This window comes from Panthera leo, chromosome E3, assembly GCF_018350215.1.
Source record: "Panthera leo isolate Ple1 chromosome E3, P.leo_Ple1_pat1.1, whole genome shotgun sequence".
Taxonomy (NCBI): Eukaryota; Metazoa; Chordata; class Mammalia; order Carnivora; family Felidae; genus Panthera; species Panthera leo.
The window spans coordinates 18232142-18251525 of NC_056694.1; the positions used below are offsets into that span (position 1 = coordinate 18232142).

The 19384-nt window shown below is 53.7% G+C and overlaps 1 protein-coding gene across 7 annotated transcripts; it reads left to right on the forward strand.

Annotated features, from left to right (window-relative positions):
• Positions 1–142: 142 nt before the first annotated feature.
• Positions 143–18456, forward strand: TAOK2 (TAO kinase 2). Of its 7 annotated transcripts, none has more exons than XM_042923005.1 (19): positions 154–979; positions 4032–4198; positions 4386–4457; positions 4556–4657; positions 5155–5200; positions 5333–5429; positions 5578–5691; positions 5797–5888; positions 7937–8030; positions 8130–8211; positions 9014–9181; positions 9340–9618; positions 9786–9947; positions 11438–11803; positions 11886–12089; positions 12380–12619; positions 15737–15949; positions 16917–17099; positions 17192–18456. In XM_042923005.1, exons 2-19 carry the CDS (start codon positions 4067–4069, stop codon positions 17711–17713), a joined length of 3168 nt encoding a protein of 1055 aa, XP_042778939.1. In that variant the 5' UTR covers positions 154–979; positions 4032–4066; the 3' UTR covers positions 17714–18456. The 7 variants fall into 7 exon arrangements, with proteins under 7 accessions (XP_042778937.1, XP_042778938.1, XP_042778941.1 ...); XM_042923006.1 differs by having other exon boundaries at positions 155–979; positions 9358–9618; XM_042923009.1 differs by lacking the exon at positions 17192–18456 and adding an exon at positions 16672–16779 and having other exon boundaries at positions 157–979; positions 16917–17008.
• Positions 18457–19384: the final 928 nt, after the last annotated feature.

The window sequence follows — 19384 nt, forward strand, 5'->3', positions numbered from 1 at the left end:
GCGCTGAGCTCCTCCCCCTCCAAGCCTAGCCCTTCTCCCCGCCTCCTTCCATCCCAGGGTCCGCGTGGCGGAGCGCGCGCGCACTCCGGCTTGGTGGCTGCACATCTCCCTGGCCGCGGCAGTAAGGATAGAGGGGCGGGGCTCTTCACTTAGGGCTCCGCCCCCTTTGGCCCGGCGTCCCTACCGCGCCTGCGCGCTCCCGCCCGGTCTCCATCTTGGAATTGGGAGGAAGAGAGAGAGGGAGACCGGGACGAGACCGGGGCTGTGGTGCGGAGAGAGGCTGAGGCTGAGAAGAGGAGAGGGAGAGAAGGCGCGGGGACCACCCTTAGCTACAATCTTTCAGCTGCCCTCAGGAGCGGAAGGGGGAAAGGGAGGAGACCGGGGCGGGAGTGAGGGCTGTCACCCTCGGACCCCGGCGTGAGAGGGGCCGTGCGGCCGGACGTCCTCGGGGTGGGCCCCCTGTCGGTGGCCGAAGACCTGGGGCTCAGGCCCTTCCGTCGTGAATTTCCGGGCTTGACTCCTCGCTTCTCAAATATCCGGGTATCAGCCCCTCAGATCCCACATATCCCGGACTCGGGTCCTAACCTCTCTAAACCTGGGGCTCCGTTTCATAGGATTTCAAATATCGGGTTCAGGTCCCTGCGTGCACCAGTATCCGGGGTTCATTCCCCACGCGTTCAGGTATCAAATTCAGCCTCCCTTCGTTCAAATATCTGGGGTTCAGACCCCACAATCAGAAATCCGGGATTCAGCAACTGTCGCCCTCGCGGAGGAGGAGGACTGGACCGCGAGGTCAGATCAGGTTGTCACCCCCTCCCCTCCAGGGGAGGCTTCCCGGGCCCGCCCCTCAGGAAGGGCGAAAGCCGAGGAAGAGGTGGCAAGGGGAAAGGTCTCCTTGCCCCTCTCCCTGCTTGGCAGAGCCGCTGGAGGACCCCAGGAGGAGGCGGAAGCGCTGGGGCACCATAGTGACCCCTACCAGGTGAGACGGGGTGCAGGGGCGCGGGTCCCTGTGTCTAGCATTGAGAAGAAAGCGTGCTCCTTTTTGAGGAACTGGGCCTGGGTAGGCCCTCTCCTCAGGATGAAGCCCAGTGGGCCAGTGGTCAGCCTCTGGCTAGCCGTGCCTTCTGCTGCCACCTTGTTCCTCTTCCTTCATAATGTCTGTTTCATGGGGGACCTCAGGTGACAGGGTCTTTGATGTCATGGGGGTCACGCCCTAAGGTGCTTGAGCTAATTAGATGGGTTTGCACTCTTTTGCTCTTCTCCCATGTTCACTTTGTCCCTCACTGCTACCTGTTCTCCATTATACCTCTTTCTCCTGATTGCTCTGGGGTGTTGATTCCCTTGCCTCTGATCTCTATGATGCGTCCACTTAGCTTTTTTTTTTTAGGCATGATCTGGTTGGATTTCTTGTCCTTTGAAGGAAGTGTGTGTGTGCATTTGTGTTTGGGGATGCCTGGCAATATTTTCCCCCACCTGTATCGTTACCTTCCAACCTCCTGCTGATGGTGATACATTTGTCAAGTGGTCTGTCATTTACAAGTGTTTTATATCTGTTCTCTCATGTGACACCCCCCCCCATTCACCCTGTGGGGGCCTCTTTTATTGCCGTCTTCCCATTTTACAGTTGAGAATATTGAGGCTCAGAGAGGTTGCTCAAGGTCACACAGTAGCAGAATCAGGATTTGAACCCAGGTTCTTGATGAAGTTTTGCTCCTGCTCCATACCTGTCTCTTGCCGTCTCTTCTTGGCCAGGGGTCCAAAGGGGAATGAGTTGGGGTGAGATAGAAGAATGGGGGGTGGGGTGGGGAGAAGAGCTTCCTTTTTAGGAGGACTGTACTCAGAAGCTTTCCCTGATGGGAAGCTTTGGCTCCTGTCTTCTGTCTCATGGATTTTTCTCCCTACTGTGACCTTCATCTCTACCCTGATTCCAGTCTTTGGTCTGGGTTCCTGAGAGGGTTCTGTCTTTTGACAAATGATAGCCATAGTGGTGTCTCTTCACAGTTAAAGCCAAGCTGCTGGGATAGGATGATCCCCAAAGTCTTAAGTCCTTTTTGTGGTGACCCTGGAGGCAGGGAAGGAAAAATCCATATGCTGAGTGTCTGCATAGTGTTCTTAAGGATGAGATCTCATTAAAAATCTCACAACAGCCCTGTGCTGTAATCCGTTTTACTGAAGAGAAGACCAAGCATAAGGAACTTACTCAAAACCCTGTTGCTGTATGTTGCCGATGAGATGTACTGTTAGTGTAGTTTAGGGACAGACAGACTTGTGTTTCCCCATCTGCAGAATGGTGATAACATTGTCCCTTTGAGAAGGTGGCTGTGATTTAGCACAGACCTTGGTAATTGCTCAAATGTTCATTATTTGAGGTAGAGGCCCCGTGTGATATTTTGTTGGCATCCTTACATGTGGCCTATGGTCCTGGGTTGGCATTCTGGGCTGGGTGCTGGTAAAGAGGTCAAGAAGATTCCTTTGGCAAGTTGTGAGCACCTGCCTTTGTGTGTGGGTGTGTGGTGGGGGTGAGGGGTGCTTGGCAGGGTTGCTGGCAGGAGAATGGAGAAGGGGGCCGATTCTGAGCAGCTTGGGAGCTGCTGAGGGCTTGGCTGAGGGCAATCAATCAATCTCCTAGGCTATTCTGAGCCCTCTGCACCCTGGGGGCCCACCGGAGAGTCAGGCTTACTTCTTGCCCTCCAGCTTCCAGTTGGGCTGAGACAAAATTAACAACACAACAGGAAACAATGCCCGACAGAATATAATTACATGCTAAATTGTTAGGTGCTTTAAAGGAGCTAGAACTCTGCCCTGGGAGTCCAGCTCTGCTGAAGGCTCTTTTGTGCCTAAATTCCAACAAGTGCTTAGCCAGGAGCTTGGCCTGGCATTCCCTGGGGAAAAGGGGCGGGGTCCTTGGCTACCTGGTACTGCAGGCTCTTTCTCTGGGTGTTGGGCTGGGTGCTCTAGGAGCTCTCCCCAAAGGCTGGAGTGGTCAAGGGAGGCTTCCTGCAGGAGGGGGCTAAGAGAATAATAAGCACACAGGCCTGACTGGAGAGAAGGTCCTCTTTTCTGACCTTGAAGAAGTCCTCCTTCCTTTCTATGCCTCAGTCACCTCATCTGTGAAATGGTGATCACTATCCTGCCCTGCTTGTTTCATAGCACTGTTTTAAAAACAGTGGTAGAGGACCAGCTTTGGACGTCACTTAACCTTTCTGAGCCTGTTTCCTCATTGCAAGATAAGGGTACCCCAATAGTAATACCTCACAAGGTTGTGGCAAGGGTTGAATGAGAGAGATGCATGTAAGGTGCTTACTGTACATGCTCAATAAATGTTATTTGTACACCACAAATGTCCTGTACCTGTGTGTGATGCATATGCAATTGGACTGGTCAAGTAAGACAGCCCAGGTCACAGAGAGGTCCCCAAAGCCAGCCACCATTTCTGTCCCTGTCCTTCCCATCCTCCCTGCCACAATGTCCCTAGCCCTTTTTGAGAGCAAGTCTTCTGGCCCTTCTGGGCCAATACCCACTTCTAACAATGGCCGGATTTCCACTACCTCCGGCCTGGCCGTTTCCTGCTCTCTTCCAGGGTGTGAGAGGTTGAGGGAGGAGGGGGCCTCGACGCCAAGGGGAACAGGAAGGTGCCTGGAAATATTTGGGGTATGGGACTTGTGGGACAGGACACTTGGGAATCTGGGGTTCTGGCTAGGAGGTGGGATCTTTTATTCTTGAGGGGAGAAGTAGGGGGGTTATAGGGAAATGGATCTTACTGAGGGCTGAGGGGGGTGGTGAGGATGCTTAGCTCTCAGTCTTCCTAGCAGTTTTAGGGACTCCAGGGACCCGGCCCCCGTGCTCTGGTTGCTAGGGCAACTTAATTTTTTTGGAGCTTTGATGTTGTTCCTAATCTCCCCCTTGCCCTTCCTCAGCGGTGCCTCCCCCTCATCAGGGAACTAGGGGAGGAGAAGGCAGAAATTTGAGGGGTCCCTGCCTCTCTCTGAGTGTCTCATCTTCGCTGTAAGGGTCCCCTCTTCATTCTCCAGGTCAGGCCCCACTCTCAGGGCCCCCAGGGGCCATCATGCCAGCTGGGGGCCGGGCCGGGAGCCTGAAGGACCCTGATGTGGCTGAGCTCTTCTTCAAGGATGACCCTGAAAAGCTCTTCTCTGATCTCCGGGAAATTGGCCATGGCAGCTTTGGAGCCGTGTACTTTGTAAGTTGGGGCTTAGGAGAATGGGGTAGGGATGGGCACTGCATTCTTCCCCCTGTGGACCTCCAAGCCTCCTTCTGCGCTGCCGTACCACACCAGCCTTTCCCGCCCTCTCCTTTTGGGCCAAAAAATCTTCCCGCTGCCCAGTTCTCACCAAGGGCTCTCACCAGCTTCTGGTCTGGTCTTCTAGGCCCGAGATGTCCGGAATAGTGAGGTGGTGGCCATCAAGAAGATGTCCTATAGTGGGAAGCAGTCAAATGAGGTGGGTCAGGTTTGACAAGAATGGTGAGGGACAGAGCAGGGGACCCCAGGCTCAATGTGCGGGCTGAGTAAACCTCTTCTCCCCTGACCTCCTCTCAGAAGTGGCAGGACATCATCAAGGAGGTGCGGTTCCTGCAGAAGCTCCGGCACCCCAATACCATTCAGTACCGGGGCTGTTACCTGAGGGAGCACACGGCTTGGGTGAGCTAGCCCACTGAATCTGGCCTGATCTTTGCCCCCCATCCTTGTCCTGGTCCAGTCTCTTAGGTGGGCCCTGTTCCAGGTGCCATTATGGGGACCTTGGAAGGGAGGAAGTCTCTCCCAACCTCTTTAGTCCTCAGGCAAACCCATGGACAACAGTGTCTCCAGAAAGAGAGGCTGGTTTGAAGAGAGTCATAAACTGTTAGTAGTTGGAAAGGGGCATATGGGCTGGAGGAAATGGAGATATAATGGGGCTTTGAAAGGATTCAGATGGGAGTTGTGGTATCTTGTCTCCCCTTCCTAGGGGAGGCCCTGACTAGGAACTCTCCCACCACCACCACCACGTTTTCTCAGTTGTCCTTCCTCTTTGTCTTCACCCTGGAGGTAATGCCTGAGTGAAGGATAGGCAGAGAAGCTCTCTGTTTGGATCTCTGCCCAAGAGAGGTGGGCCAGGGGTGACCAGATGTGCTTATCTCTGACCCTTCACCCTTTCTTAGCTGGTGATGGAGTATTGCCTGGGCTCAGCTTCTGACCTTCTAGAAGGTAAGTGGCTCTTTGGCCAACAAGTGGGAGAAGTGAGAAGAGCAAAGAAGCTGTAGGGAAAGGGATCAGGGGAGCTTGTTCCAGCCCCACCCTTGGGCTCCCTCAGTTTGATGTTTTTCCCTCACTCCCCAGTGCACAAGAAGCCCCTTCAGGAGGTGGAGATTGCAGCTGTGACCCATGGGGCCCTTCAGGGCCTGGCTTACCTGCACTCCCACAACATGATCCATAGGTACAAGGAACATTGACAATGGCTGGGAGGGGGTGCGCTCTACACCACTTATTCAGCTGGGCTGCGCCTTCTTGGAAACCTGGTGCTAAAGCCCCTTGCCCAGCCTTCCTGAGGTGTATGCCTCATCCTTGTGCTTCATCTCCGGCAGGGATGTGAAGGCTGGAAACATCTTGCTATCAGAGCCAGGCTTGGTGAAGCTAGGGGACTTCGGCTCTGCATCTATCATGGCACCCGCCAACTCCTTTGTGGGCACCCCATACTGGTGAGTGGGATGGTGGTGAGTGGAGGGAGCCCCTAGGATGTTGGGAGCAATAGTTGGCAGAGTCTGGGCAGGTGATAAGCCTCTTTCTCCTGACCATTCTCCCAGGATGGCTCCAGAGGTGATCCTCGCAATGGATGAGGGGCAGTACGATGGCAAAGTGGATGTCTGGTCCTTGGGGATAACCTGCATCGAGCTGGGTAAGGACGACATCCTCTGTTTCTTCATCCTCTTTTCTCTCCACTGCTTTCTCTTTCTCTGTCTCTTTCCATCCCCATACCATTTCATCCTCAGGCCTCCAAGCTCCTGTCCATTTTGACTGTACCCTTGACCCCCAAGTCAGACAGCTGTCAAATCCTGCCAGTTCTTAGACCTAAGGATATCAGAGCATTCTTTTCCTGTCCACTACTCTAGTTTTACTTTTTTTTTTTTTTTTTTTTTTTTGAGTGCTAGCTATGTACCACGCTATGCTAGCAGGTTTTGGGGGTATAGCAGTGAATGAGGTTCTTGGCCTTGTGGAACTTACATTCCAGTTGGAGAAACAGATGTGTTTTCTCTTACTGGGACAGAAGCTGAATGGAGGTTACAAGAGCAGTACAACCATAAAACAAGAGACTTGATCTATTTCAGGGGCTAAGGAATATCTTAACAGCAGATATCTAAGCAGAACCATAAAGTAGATAATAGCTGTTTGAAAGACTATAGGGAAGAGCATTCCAGATAGGTAAGAGCAGGCATGCGGAGCTGAGATTGGCTTCAGTTGTTTGAAATATTGCAGGTAATGCCATGTAAAGAGCAGTGAATGATAAGGCCAGAGAGTAAGGCTTACATGAGTTCATGAGGCCTTGAAGCCTGTCTGGGTTCTCGTCTCTGCCAGCCTACGCTACTGAAATTAACTATTAGTGAGGTAATGTTTGTAAAGCCTCCAACACAGTGCCCGGCACAGACAGTTGCCCAAGAAAAGAGATGCTGTTAGTCTCTCTTATCAACAACTTCCTGCCATGATCTTTCCTACCGCCAGTCTCTTCTTTCCTCCAGTCTCTCTTATGTCAGAGAGAGCCGCCCTAGCCGGGTGCTGTTGCTTCACCCCCCTCCTCAGAGCCATCAGTGCTCCCCATTCCCTTCAAGACCTATGCCATCCCTGTGCTTCCTTCCACCAAGCTAAAAGCCCCGCTTTCTGAAAGTTGACTCTCACCTTTGTAAGCTCCACACCCTGAGTGTGCCATGAACTTTTCCACTTTTCTTAACTTGGTTTGTATTTTGTCTTCTGCCCGAAGTCCGAGATTTGGACACGCCCTTTCCCTCCATGTCCACATATGTGCATTTGTCACTCGAGACCACAGCTGGGCAGGTGATGCAAATACATTGGAACAAGCCAGGTAGAAGAAAAATATAGAGCTGTCCATTTTATTCCTACTTTTTGGTAGAGATGTGGACGCCGAGAAATATTTCTCTGTTATTGAAAAGAAACCACCAGTCCTGGTTATAAGCAGATAGTGCGTATCAAAGAAGTAATGTGAAAAAGATTACGGCAAACTGGAGACTGCTATTGCTTTGCTCTAGCCCATCGTTATGCGGAAGTGTCGGCTCCTTTTCACCACATCTAAGTTTTTAGAAGAAACCGGACATTTAGATTATTATTACTAAATTGCTCGGTTGGAATGTAATTTAAAAATCGCTATTTGGGCCAAAAACATAACAAAACATTTGTCTGGGCCTCGAGGAGCTCCTGGCTTGCAACTGCTAATCTAAGGCCCAGCTCCAATATCCCTTTTTCCAAAAGACCTGCCCTTAATCCCCTGCACACCTACCAGCTTGAGAACCCACATGCACTCCCAGCTTCCCAACCATTTTTCTGTCTCCCTCTTGTAACTTGATAGTACTTGTTGAGTTTTACTTAATCTTTCCTGTTAGGCTAGAGGTTCCTTGAGGACAGAGCCTGTCTCTTGTTTTTCCTTATCTTTCCCTTAACACTTAGCAAGTTTTTGCTCTTACTTGGCACCTAATAGAATGTTAGTTGGGCTGATAACTGCTTCTTTCTGCCTTTGATCTCTATTCCACTGTGTACAGGGGAGAGGATAGGTGTTACATTTTATGGAGGAAATTAATTGAGATGATGAGAATTGCTCAGGGCCATACAGCAAGGAAGTCAGGGAGCTGGGGTGTGAACCCAAATCCTCTGATTTCCATTCCACTCCTCTGCCCATCTGCCACCTCTCACCTTCTCCCTGTTGACCTTTCTCTGTAGCGGAACGGAAACCACCGCTGTTTAACATGAATGCGATGAGTGCCTTATACCACATTGCACAGAACGAGTCCCCCGTGCTCCAGTCAGGACACTGGTGAGGACTGGGATTCCTGGGCCCAGGGGTTAGGCCATAGGGTAAGGCTACCTGGCTCATGGCCTCCCCCCGCCTTCCTCATCCTCCCATGACTTCTAGGTCTGAGTACTTCCGGAATTTTGTTGACTCCTGTCTTCAGAAAATCCCTCAAGACAGACCAACCTCAGAGGTTCTTCTGAAGGTAAGGGCTCACTGGCCTAGCATTCTCCTAGAACCATTGCCTGTTAGAACCACAAAACCCTTCAGTGAAATTAGTGATTCCCAGCTCTTCCTCCACCAAGAACTTCATGTATGAATTCCCACCCGCATTCCCAGTGCCCAATGGACTCTGTGTTTTGCAAGATTTTGTCTACCAGACTGTCTTTATTTATTAAGTAATAATTTGTTTTCCCATCTTTTATTAATCAAAGACGTATATAATTGCCAGCCAGAGCTTCTGGTCTGCGTGCGATAACCAGGGTTACCACACTGATCTGATGTAATTCAAGCCAAAAGCCTGGGTAGCCTTGTCATGGGTAAATGTATGATTTCCCTTAGGTGTGTTTTGAGATATCAAAAGTAGAGGGGCCCCCATTCCCTTCACAGATCCATGGGGCCTAAGGAGCCCTAGTTGGGAACTGATGTAGACAGTCTAGTTTGACCTACTTGTTTTATAATTGTGGGATACCTTATGAAATCCAGAGAGGCCTCATGACATGTCCAGGGGCACACAGCATGTTGATAGAGGACCTGGACTAGAATCCAGATCTCCTGACTGTTCTTGTCTGTCAGCTGTGCTTGGAGGAACAGGAGCCTGTCTGGGGAGGGGTGATTGGGTGGTGAAAATGTGGGGGCAGGGCTTACCTAGCACAAGGCCAGCATCAGCTCCTGGTGGGCATGGGCCCCAGGGAAGTTCCTCAGGCCAGAGGGAGTGTCAGGGCCCATGGGATATTTGGGGTGGGGGTAGGTGCTCTGCAGCAGGCCTCAGTGTTCTCTCCCCTCAGCACCGCTTTGTGCTCCGGGAGCGGCCACCCACAGTCATCATGGACCTGATCCAGAGGACCAAGGATGCCGTGCGGGAGCTGGACAATTTGCAGTACCGAAAGATGAAGAAGATACTGTTCCAAGAAGCACCCAATGGCCCTGGTGCTGAAGCCCCAGAGGAAGAGGAGGTGACCCAGCTTACCCTGCCACCCTTTTTTCCCCACTGTGTTTTGCTTGCCTCCTAGCAGCTGCTTGGCTCACCTTCCCTCTCCCTCCTCCTGCCCTCTGTCTCCCTGTGCTATCTCCATATACATACCCCTTATCCTTCCCCTTCCCTGCCCAACAGCCTGCGCCCTGTCCACAGGAGGCCGAGCCCTACATGCACCGGGCTGGGACGCTGACCAGTCTAGAGAGTAGCCACTCAGTGCCAAGCATGTCCATCAGCGCCTCCAGCCAGAGCAGTTCAGTCAATAGCCTAGCTGATGCCTCGGACAACGAGGAGGAAGAGGAGGAGGAGGAAGAGGAAGAGGAGGAAGAGGAAGGCCCCGAAGCCCGAGAGATGGCCATGATGCAAGAAGGGGAGCATACAGTTACCTCCCATAGTTCCATCATCCACCGACTGCCGGTATGCAGCTCACCCTCAGGAGGCCTGATGGTGACAAGGCCGAGCCCCAGCTCTCCCTCCCAAGTGTGATTGCTCCTCCTCTAAGTCAGACTGGGTCTCCAGGGATCTCCTTTTGGGCCCAGTGGCCTCTGAACCTTGGGCATCCCTTTCACCTTCCCTTCCTCTAGGGTTCTGACAACTTGTATGATGACCCCTACCAGCCGGAGATGACCCCAGGTCCTCTCCAGCCACCCGCAGCCCCAGCTCCCACCTCTACCACCTCTTCTGCCCGCCGCCGGGCCTACTGCCGCAACAGGGATCACTTTGCCACCATCCGTACTGCCTCCCTGGTAAGTGTAGCCATCCTCCCTCCGCCTGGATGCCCCAAACTCTTAAGTCCAGAGATGATTTGTTTTTCCCCTCTGGCACTGGATTAAGTTCAGATTCCGCTCTTTTTGTTGCCGTCTTTCACTTTCTCCTCTCCTTGACCCTCTCCATTCTCTTCTCCCAACGGACTGTTTTGGTCACATTGCCCGATGTGGGTATTCCTAGTTTGATAAACTCTTCCTCCATTTTCATGGCTAGGCTTAAGTAGCATGTCCTGGGGTGCCTTCCCAGGCCCTTGACCAGCCAGGTGCATCACATCCCTGTGCTGTGGTGCTCCTAAATGACATTACGATAGGTGTGCTGGATTTTATGCTCCTGGAGGGCAGGAATAGTGGCCAGTGTCTGCCTCCTACCATGATTGGCTCTCAGGCTCACACACATGCCTGAGTATTTCATCCTTCCAGCTCCTCTGGAGAGAGAGAGTATGATCCCAGTTGAGAGATGAGGCAGTGGTGACTCAGACATTCTGCTTGTCCAAGGCACTTGCCGAAACACCTTTGGTGGTTTTCATATTCTCAAATTAAGCAAGACTGGTTCTCCTAAGATCAAGTCATAGTAATGTTTTTCTCAGTTCACAGGAAAAGATGGGTAGACTTTTCATAAAACAAAGTCTTCCATCCATACTTTGAGTAAACCTTTAGATTTCATTCTTGCTTAGTTGCGAGCACCAACATTAATTCCGTTATGGGCCAGTGATTGGTCTAGTATATTCTTATGGGACAGCTCTTCAGATCCTTAGTGCTTTGTTGTACTGTGTAGAGAGGTCCAGGGTTTCCTGGACCTGATTTCCGGTCCCTGATTTCCAGGGACTTGGCCACCTGGACTAGTTGGAGTTGTGCCCACTTGACAATGGGACCTGAGCTCCAAACCTCAGATGTGGACATCCAGGCCCAGTGTTCTTGATACTCCCAACATCTCAGGGCCCAGATCCCAGCTGCATACCTGGGCTGTAATGAGTCCTCAGTGTTTGCTGAAGGGGAAGAAAAACAGTGTTTGTTAGTTCAGAGTGTTCTAGACGCTATTATGCATGTATCAGGCGTAATCTCCACAGCTTTCTATAAGGAGGTGGTATTGTCCCATTTAGCAGATAAGGGAACTGAGGCTAGTGTCATTAACTTGCTTGAGGTTACCTGGTTAATAAGTGACCAAGCTGGGGGTTGGGCCCAGATATGTTTGACTTTGAACTAACCTGAATTGTTGCCACTTTTGCATCGGGCCCTGCACGCGGCACCTTTTATCGACTCATTCAGTGATGTCAGCGTGTGAAATAGACTGTATCTCCATCATCCAGTGGAGGTGGGAGACTCAGAGGGGCTACGTGTGATGAAGGCACCAAATGAGAACCGAACCCATGAGTCTCAAATCCGTGTTCACCAATAGAGCACGAAAACCGTGTGAGTAATGAGATGAGGCCAGGACTGAGCCCCACTTCTCATCCTCTGTCCTGCCCCAGGTCAGCCGTCAGATCCAGGAGCATGAGCAGGACTCAGCCCTGCGGGAGCAGCTGAGTGGCTATAAGCGGATGCGACGACAGCACCAGAAACAGCTGCTGGCCTTGGAGTCACGGCTGAGGGGTGAACGTGAGGAGCATAGCGCACGGCTACAGCGGGAGCTTGAGGCACAGCGGGCTGGCTTTGGGGCTGAGGCAGAAAAACTGTCCCGGCGGCACCAGGCCATTGGTGAGAAGGAGGCACGAGCTGCCCAGGCCGAGGAGCGAAAGTTCCAGCAGCACATCCTTGGGCAGCAGAAGAAGGAGCTAGCGGCCCTGCTGGAGGCACAGAAGCGAACCTACAAACTTCGGAAGGAGCAGCTAAAGGAGGTGAGATGGGGCTGCAGCAACAGACAGGGCCTGTGGTGGGTGAGGTGCCCTGACTCCCTGCCCTCCCCATGGCCTTGCCCAGGAGCTCCAGGAGAACCCCAGCACACCCAAGCGGGAGAAGGCCGAGTGGCTTCTGCGGCAGAAGGAGCAACTCCAGCAGTGCCAGGCAGAGGAGGAGGCGGGGCTGCTGCGGCGACAGCGTCAGTACTTTGAGCTTCAGTGTCGCCAGTATAAGCGCAAGATGCTGCTGGCCCGTCACAGCCTGGACCAGGACCTGCTGCGGGAGGTAGGCCACCCCACCTTCCATCCCCCTCCCCACAGCACAGGCACCTGTTTTTCCCTCTACCCTCTTTCGTGCTGTGGTTTGGCTTCTCTTCCACACCCCTTGTTTCCTCGTGCCTGTCAGACGCTGCTAGAGCTCCCTGGGCTTCCATTCCCAGGCCAGTCAGCAGCTTGGCTCCTTTACACCCCTCAGCTCCCCATGCTCAGCTCCCTCTGCCAGGGAGTTCTGGGGCTCTCTTGACACCAACAAGGCTTCCTGACTGAGCTCTGGGCCCTGCCTCCCTTCTGCCTCAGGATTTGAACAAGAAGCAGACCCAGAAGGACTTGGAGTGTGCGTTGCTGCTGCGGCAGCATGAGGCCACGCGAGAGCTGGAGCTACGGCAGCTCCAGGCCGTCCAGCGCACACGGGCCGAACTCACCCGCCTGCAGCACCAGACAGAGCTGGGCAACCAGCTGGAGTACAACAAGCGGCGTGAGCAAGAGTTGCGGCAGAAGCATGCAGCCCAGGTTCGCCAGCAGCCCAAGAGCCTCAAAGTACGTGCAGGCCAGCGTCCCCCGGGCCTCCCGCTCCCCATTCCTGGGGCTCTGGGACCACCCAGCACAGGCACCCCTAGAGAAGAGCAGCCCTGCTCATCTGGCCAGGAGGCAGTCCTGAACCAAAGAATTCTGGGAGAGGAGGAGGAGGAGGAAGCAGTTCCAGAGAGAAGGATTCTGGGAAAGGAAGGGGCTACCCTGGAGCCAGAGGAACAGAGGATATTGGGGGAAGAATCAGGAACCCCTAGTCCCAACCCACAAAAACATAGTTTGATTGATGAGGAAGGTTGGGGTCTGCCTGAGGAGGAGATAGAAGAGCTTAGGGTCCCATCCCTGGCGCCCCAAGAGAGGAGCATTGTGGGCCAGGAGGCAGCTGGGGAATGGAGGTTATGGGAGAAGCAGGACGGGAGCCTCCTGGATGAGGAATTTGAGCTTGGCTGGATCCCAGGCCCAGCGCTGACCCCAGTCCCCGAGGAAGATGAGGAAGAGGAAGAGGGGGCGCCAATTAGGACCCCGAGGGATCCTGGAGATGGCTGTCCCTCACCAGACATCCCCCCTGAACCCCCTCCAACACGTCTGAGGCATGGCCCTATTAGCCAGCTCCCTGGACTCCTGTCCCATGGCCTCCTGGCTGGCCTCTCCTTTGCAGTGGGATCCTCCTCTGGCCTCCTGCCCCTGCTACTTCTGCTGCTGCTCCCACTGCTGGCAGCCCAGGGTGGGGGAGGCCTGCAGGCAGCGCTCCTGGCCCTTGAGGTCGGGCTGGTGGGCCTGGGGGCCTCCTACCTACTTCTTTGTACAGCTCTGCACCTGCCCCCCAGTCTGTTCCTCCTCCTGGCCCAGGGCACTGCACTGGGGGCTGTCCTGGGTTTGAGCTGGCGCCGTGGCCTTATGGGTGTCCCTCTGGGCCTTGGGGCTGCCTGGCTCCTAGCCTGGCCAGGCCTGGCTCTACCTCTGGCAGCTCTGGCAGCTGGGGGCAAATGGGTGCGGGAGCAGGGCCCCCGGATGCGCCGGGGCATCTCTCGACTCTGGCTGCGGGCTCTGCTGCGCCTGTCGCCTGTGGCCTTCTGTGCCCTACAGGGCTGTGGAGCTGTGGGGGACCGAGGCCTATTTGCACTCTACCCCAAGACCAACAAGGATGGCTTCCGCAGCCGTCTGCCCGTTCCTGGGCCCCGGCGGGGTAATCCCCGCACTGCCCGACACCCGCTAGCCCTGTTGGCGAGGTTTTGGACCCTGTGCAAGGGCTGGAACTGGCGCCTGGCACGGGCCAGCCAGGGTTTAGCCTCCCACTTGCCCCCTTGGGCTATCCACACACTGGCCAGCTGGGGCCTGCTCCGAGGTGAGAGGCCCAGCCGTATCCCCCGGCTGCTGCCCCGTAGCCAGCGCCGGCTAGTGCCCTCTGCCTCTCGCCAATCAGCGCCCGGGACTCTAATTGGGCGGCGATCCCGACCCCGCCAGTCCCGGGCCCTGCCTCCTTGGAGGTAACCAACTAGCTCTTCCCCTGCCCGAATCTTAGAGCATCGAGCACTTTATTTCCCACTACTCAGTGAGGTTTCTCCAGTTCCAGTCCTCTCCTCCCTTTCACCCCTCCCTCCTTAGTACACTTCCCCACCTCAGCCCAGTCCTCTGGACCTCTAGACAGGCAGCCTCCTCCACCAGGAGTCCGGAAGTTACACTTTGTGTTCTCCTGACACTCCTCCCCACCCTAAGTTATTGCTGTTCTCCCGCTGTGTGTGTGCTCATCCTCACCCTCATCAACTCAGGCCTGGGGCCAGGGGTGGCGGTGGGTGGGAAGTCATGTTTTTTTTTTCTCTCTTTGATTTTGTTTTTCTGTCTCCCTTCCAACCTGTCCCCTTTCCCCCACCAAAAAAAGAAAAAGACAAACACAAATAAAATATCTGAGCGGAACTGTACCTTTGGCCCAGGCTGCCTCTGTCTGCTTTGTCCTGCCGCCTAGCCTCCCCGGTATGCCCCCAGTCTGGACCCTTGGCCCCCAGTTCCATGACCTCTTCACCCCCATCTACGTTATCTTAACCCCTTTCACTCCTCAGCCTCATCCTCTCTGCCTTCATAGCTTCGTTGCACCATGACCACCACCAGCTCAGAGATCTGGGCCCCTGTTGAGCTTCCACAGAACTTCTTGGCCCCACAGCTCCCCTGTTGGTGGGTTCTTTTCCAGAAAGTGTCCTTAGGTTCCGGGGCCTTTTGTCCTTATCACCTGCCTTTTGTCCCAGCCCCTTCCCTATGTGGTTCCCTTCTGGGAACTGAATATCTCCCCTGACATTAATTAGGCTTTACCCTAGAGGGCTTGGGGAAGGGACTGCAAACCACAGTAGGGGGTGGTGAGTTTGGGGGGCCAGGCAGAGAGTGGGGGCATGGAAATGGGATTGGTTGTGGGCTTGGAATGGGAGCTGAGTGTATAAGGGGCTGGGCTGGGACGTGGAGATCTGGTCAGGGTAGCAGCTGCTGGCCCATTGAACCTGTCAGGCCCTTTCTGGCCACCTCCTTTGCCCCTTTCCCTTACGTGGCCCTAGATGGGGCCACCCCATCTTATCCATTTCTCAGCTCGGAGCTTATCCTCCTTCCCTCCCTCCCACCCTAAGGTGTTGAACCTGGGGCTTTCTCTGTCTTTCCTTAGCTGTGTCGCTCTCTTCCATGGGTGTGTTATGTGACTTGGTTTTGTCACTCTTGTGCACGTTCTGTATCTGCTCACTTGGTTTCTGTCTCTGGGTTGTATTTCCTCTGTCTTTGCATGGTCAGAGCTTCTTGTGTGTACTCCGTACCCTAAAGATTCTCCGTTCTCTGTCCACGAATTCTCCTGCTGTTTCTTGTGTTTTCTACCCAACCCTGAACATGCTCTTGGAACATGCTCTTGTTTACTTGTATCTCTTGCCCATTGAGAACCTTCCTGATCTCTCTTCAGCACAATCCCATCTCTCCATGTCTGTCTGTATACAGCTCCCCCCGCCCCCTCTGTCTAACATGTTTTCTGTTTCTCTCCCTCTCCCTGTCTCTGCTTCTGTCTCCTCTCCTCCTCTCTCTCTTCTCCCCTTCTCCCCTGGTTCCTCCTCCTCCTCCTCTCCCTTGCCCCCATCTCCCCTTGGTCCGTCCACTGCATAGTCTAAGGAGCTGCAGATCAAGAAGCAGTTCCAGGAGACGTGTAAGATCCAGACTCGGCAGTACAAGGCCCTGCGGGCACACTTGCTGGAGACCACACCCAAAGCTCAGCACAAGAGCCTCCTTAAGCGGCTCAAGGAAGAACAGACCCGCAAGCTGGCGATTCTAGCCGAGCAGTATGACCAGTCCATCTCAGAGATGCTCAGCTCGCAGGCGGTGAGGCCTGGGGTCCAGGGAGGGAGCGTGGTGGAGGCTGGCCTTTGTACTCCCGCCTTGGTTATGGGAAGTTGGAAGTGGGGGAGTGCGGGGAAAGATGGGGCTTTTGTTCTTGGGGGAAACTTGGATACTCTCCCGCTGTTAGTATTCTCCACAATGGTTTTTTATCTCTCTTGAGTATTTTCTTAAGGTCTTGACAAAGCCAGCCTGACTACTCTACCAAGAACCGTCAAGGAAAGAGTGGCTATAATTGTTTCCTGGGCCTGAGTTAGTTTAATGTGTGAACAGGGAGCAAATCAAAATGATCGTGGCCCTTGGGCCGATTTACCCAGACTTCTGAGGATTTTGAAGATTGCTGTTCTAAAAGTGATCACACAACAACACTGGAATGGGCCAATTAAAAAATATCCATAGCGTAAAAAGTGACAGTGCCCCTATTCATTGCCATTCTCTCACCCAGTCCCATTCTCTGACCCAATCTCAGTTAACTATTAATAATTGTATTTTAGGTTTTTTCCCTATGCATATTTGAAAGATTACACAAAATTATAAACAAAAGTAGGATTGTGTTGTACATACTGCTCTCTTCTTTTTCCACCTAGTATTTCTTGGACATTTTTCCATGTCAGTACACCTATCTCATTTTTTAAACAGTGTAGAATTTTCCATGGTATGGACGTACCATAATTTATTTAACCCATCCCTTATTGGTGGACATTTAGGTTGTTTCCAGTATTTTGCTATCACAACGCTTCAGTGAACACCTTCGAGCACATGTGCAAGTATACCTGGGGGATAAATTCCTGGAAGTGTAATTGCTGTGTCACAGGGTATGGCGACCTTTCATTTTGATAGATGTTGAGACTGGCTGCTTCTTGAAACCTTAGGGCCCAGGCCTACCTGGGGCAGGGGAGGATTGCGGGGGTGGGGGAGGAGGCCCCTAAAGTTAGTTCTCCCTGTTTGCCAGCTACGGCTTGATGAGACCCAGGAGGCAGAGTTCCAGGCCCTTCGGCAGCAGCTGCAGCAGGAGCTGGAGCTGCTAAACGCCTACCAGAGCAAGATCAAGATCCGCACCGAGAGCCAGCATGAGCGGGAGCTGCGGGAGCTGGAGCAGAGGGTGGCTCTGAGGCGGGCGCTGCTGGAGCAGCGGGTAAGGGGGCTCCGGCACCAAGAGGCGCTGGGGAGGGCAGGCTCCCCGCCTCCTGCCCCCGGATGCGCTAACCTCTTTTCTGGGTGTCCCAGGTGGAAGAGGAGCTGCTGGCCTTGCAGACAGGGCGCTCCGAGCGAATCCGGAGTTTGCTCGAGCGGCAGGCCCGTGAGATCGAGGCTTTCGATGCTGAGAGCATGAGGCTGGGCTTCTCCAGTATGGCTCTGGGGGGCATCCCAGCCGAGGCTGCTGCACAGGGCTATCCTGCTCCACCTCCTGCCCCTGCCTGGCCCTCCCGTCCTGTTCCCCGATCAGGGGCACACTGGAGCCATGGCCCTCCTCCACCGGGCATGCCCCCCCCAGCCTGGCGTCAGCCCTCTCTGCTGGCTCCTCCGGGTCCCCCAAACTGGCTGGGGCCCCCCACACAGAGTGGGACACCTCGTGGTGGAGCCCTGCTGCTGCTAAGAAACAGCCCTCAGCCCCTGCGGCGGGCAGCCTCAGGGGGCAGTGGCACCGACAACGTGGGCCCACCTGCCGCTGCAGTGCCTGGGCCTCTGAGCCGTAGCACCAGTGTCGCTTCCCACATCCTCAATGGTTCCTCCCACTTCTATTCCTGAAGTGCAGGGTGGATGAGCAGATGAATGGGGCAGGGGCAGGGCCAGGGGTGGGTGGAGCCGGTTCCTGGAGGGCTGTAAGCTTGAGGTCCACCCACAGGTGGGGGACAGGATGTTGGCTCCAGCTCCCCTTAGACCTCCTCATCTCATGAGCTTCTTGGGCTGGCCAGTGGCCCAGGGCCAGCTTGGGCCTCGGTGCCTCAAGGCTGACCAGGAGCCCTTGCCTCCCCACCATGGTGCCAGGGTCTCTCTCCATCACAGCCTTGGGAAAGGAGGGAGATGTGCGTGTCAAATATTCATCTGGTCCCCTGGGGGAGGGGAAGGGTGGGTCTAGATATATTATATTCAGAGAACTATACTACCCCCTGTAATGGGGCCATGGACTGGGGATGCCAGGCCCCCCAGACCTGAGGTGTGGCAGAGCAGGTCTGGGTGGGGAGAACAGAAGGAAAAGGCCTTCCTAGGAAAGGATCAGGATGTTGTCTTGGGGTCAGGATGCCTGGTCTCTCCATTCCCCCGTTGCTGTCTGACGTCCTGTGCCGTTTTGTCCTTTATCTTTTTTCTTTTTCTTTTCTTTTCTTTTCTTTTTTTTTTTATTGAGATCAGAGCTGGGGCAGGGGAACAAGGGAAGGACCTTGGAAGGGGCTGCTTCCAGACCTGGGGGCAGTCGTGGGAACCCCTCCCAGCTATGGGGTTGGCACAGAGCCCCACAGCAAGCTTTTAATAAACTGTTGGTTATTCTAACAGACCCCGGGACTCACCCTTTCTGTCTAAAGTGTGCATTAAGGACTGTTCATGGGAGGTGATAGTGTCATTTGTATTTAAAAAGAGAATTTCTTGGGATGTGTAACTAAAAATTTCAGTGATTTTAATGACTTCGGGTAGGACTGGATCCACAACTTTAAAGGAGGTCATCCATCCCCTGACTTCTGCTTCCCTTTGTTTTGACTTTAAAGATTTCAAAAGGTTCACTTCACACCAGGCTCCTGGCAGCTCCAAGCCTGTATCTTCATAGCAATCTCAACAGCAAGAATGCCAGCAAAGTCCTAAAGTGACTTCATTGGCTCAGTCTGTAGCCAGAGGCCTGGGGTACTCCTGACCAGGTCTACGCCCTGTACCCACCCCTTAAAGGCTAAAAGAATTGGCTCAGGGACTAAATGGCTGTTTCCAGGGGGAAAAGGAAGACGTACACACCAGCTGTCCCAAGTTCTATCATTATGTTCCTCACATTCTTCTTAAGGCCAGTTACTCAGACCTTCCTCCCAACTAGGCATTAGGTTATGATAGCTAAAAGCGTGATGATAATGAGGGCCCTGCTGGTCAGGCTGGAGGAAGAAGGGTAGGAGCCACCCTCTTCTCTGATAGAGCCTGGTGGCAGATTGGATGGCAGGGTCTGGAGGCTGGGACTTCCTTTGGAGAACCTGAGGGAAATGAAAGGGAATGGGGTGGGGTAGGGAGGCAATGGCTACTCACCTTCCTGGCCCACGGTATAGGGGTAAGAGAGGGGACCGGTTTTTTGTTTCACTATTTTTTAAGTTTATTTATTCATTTTGAGAGAAAGAATCTAAAGCAGGCTCTGTTCTGTCAGCACAGAGCCCTACATGGGGCTCAATCCCATGAATCATGAGATCATGACCTGAGCCCAAACCGAGAGTCAGTCACTTAATCTTATTT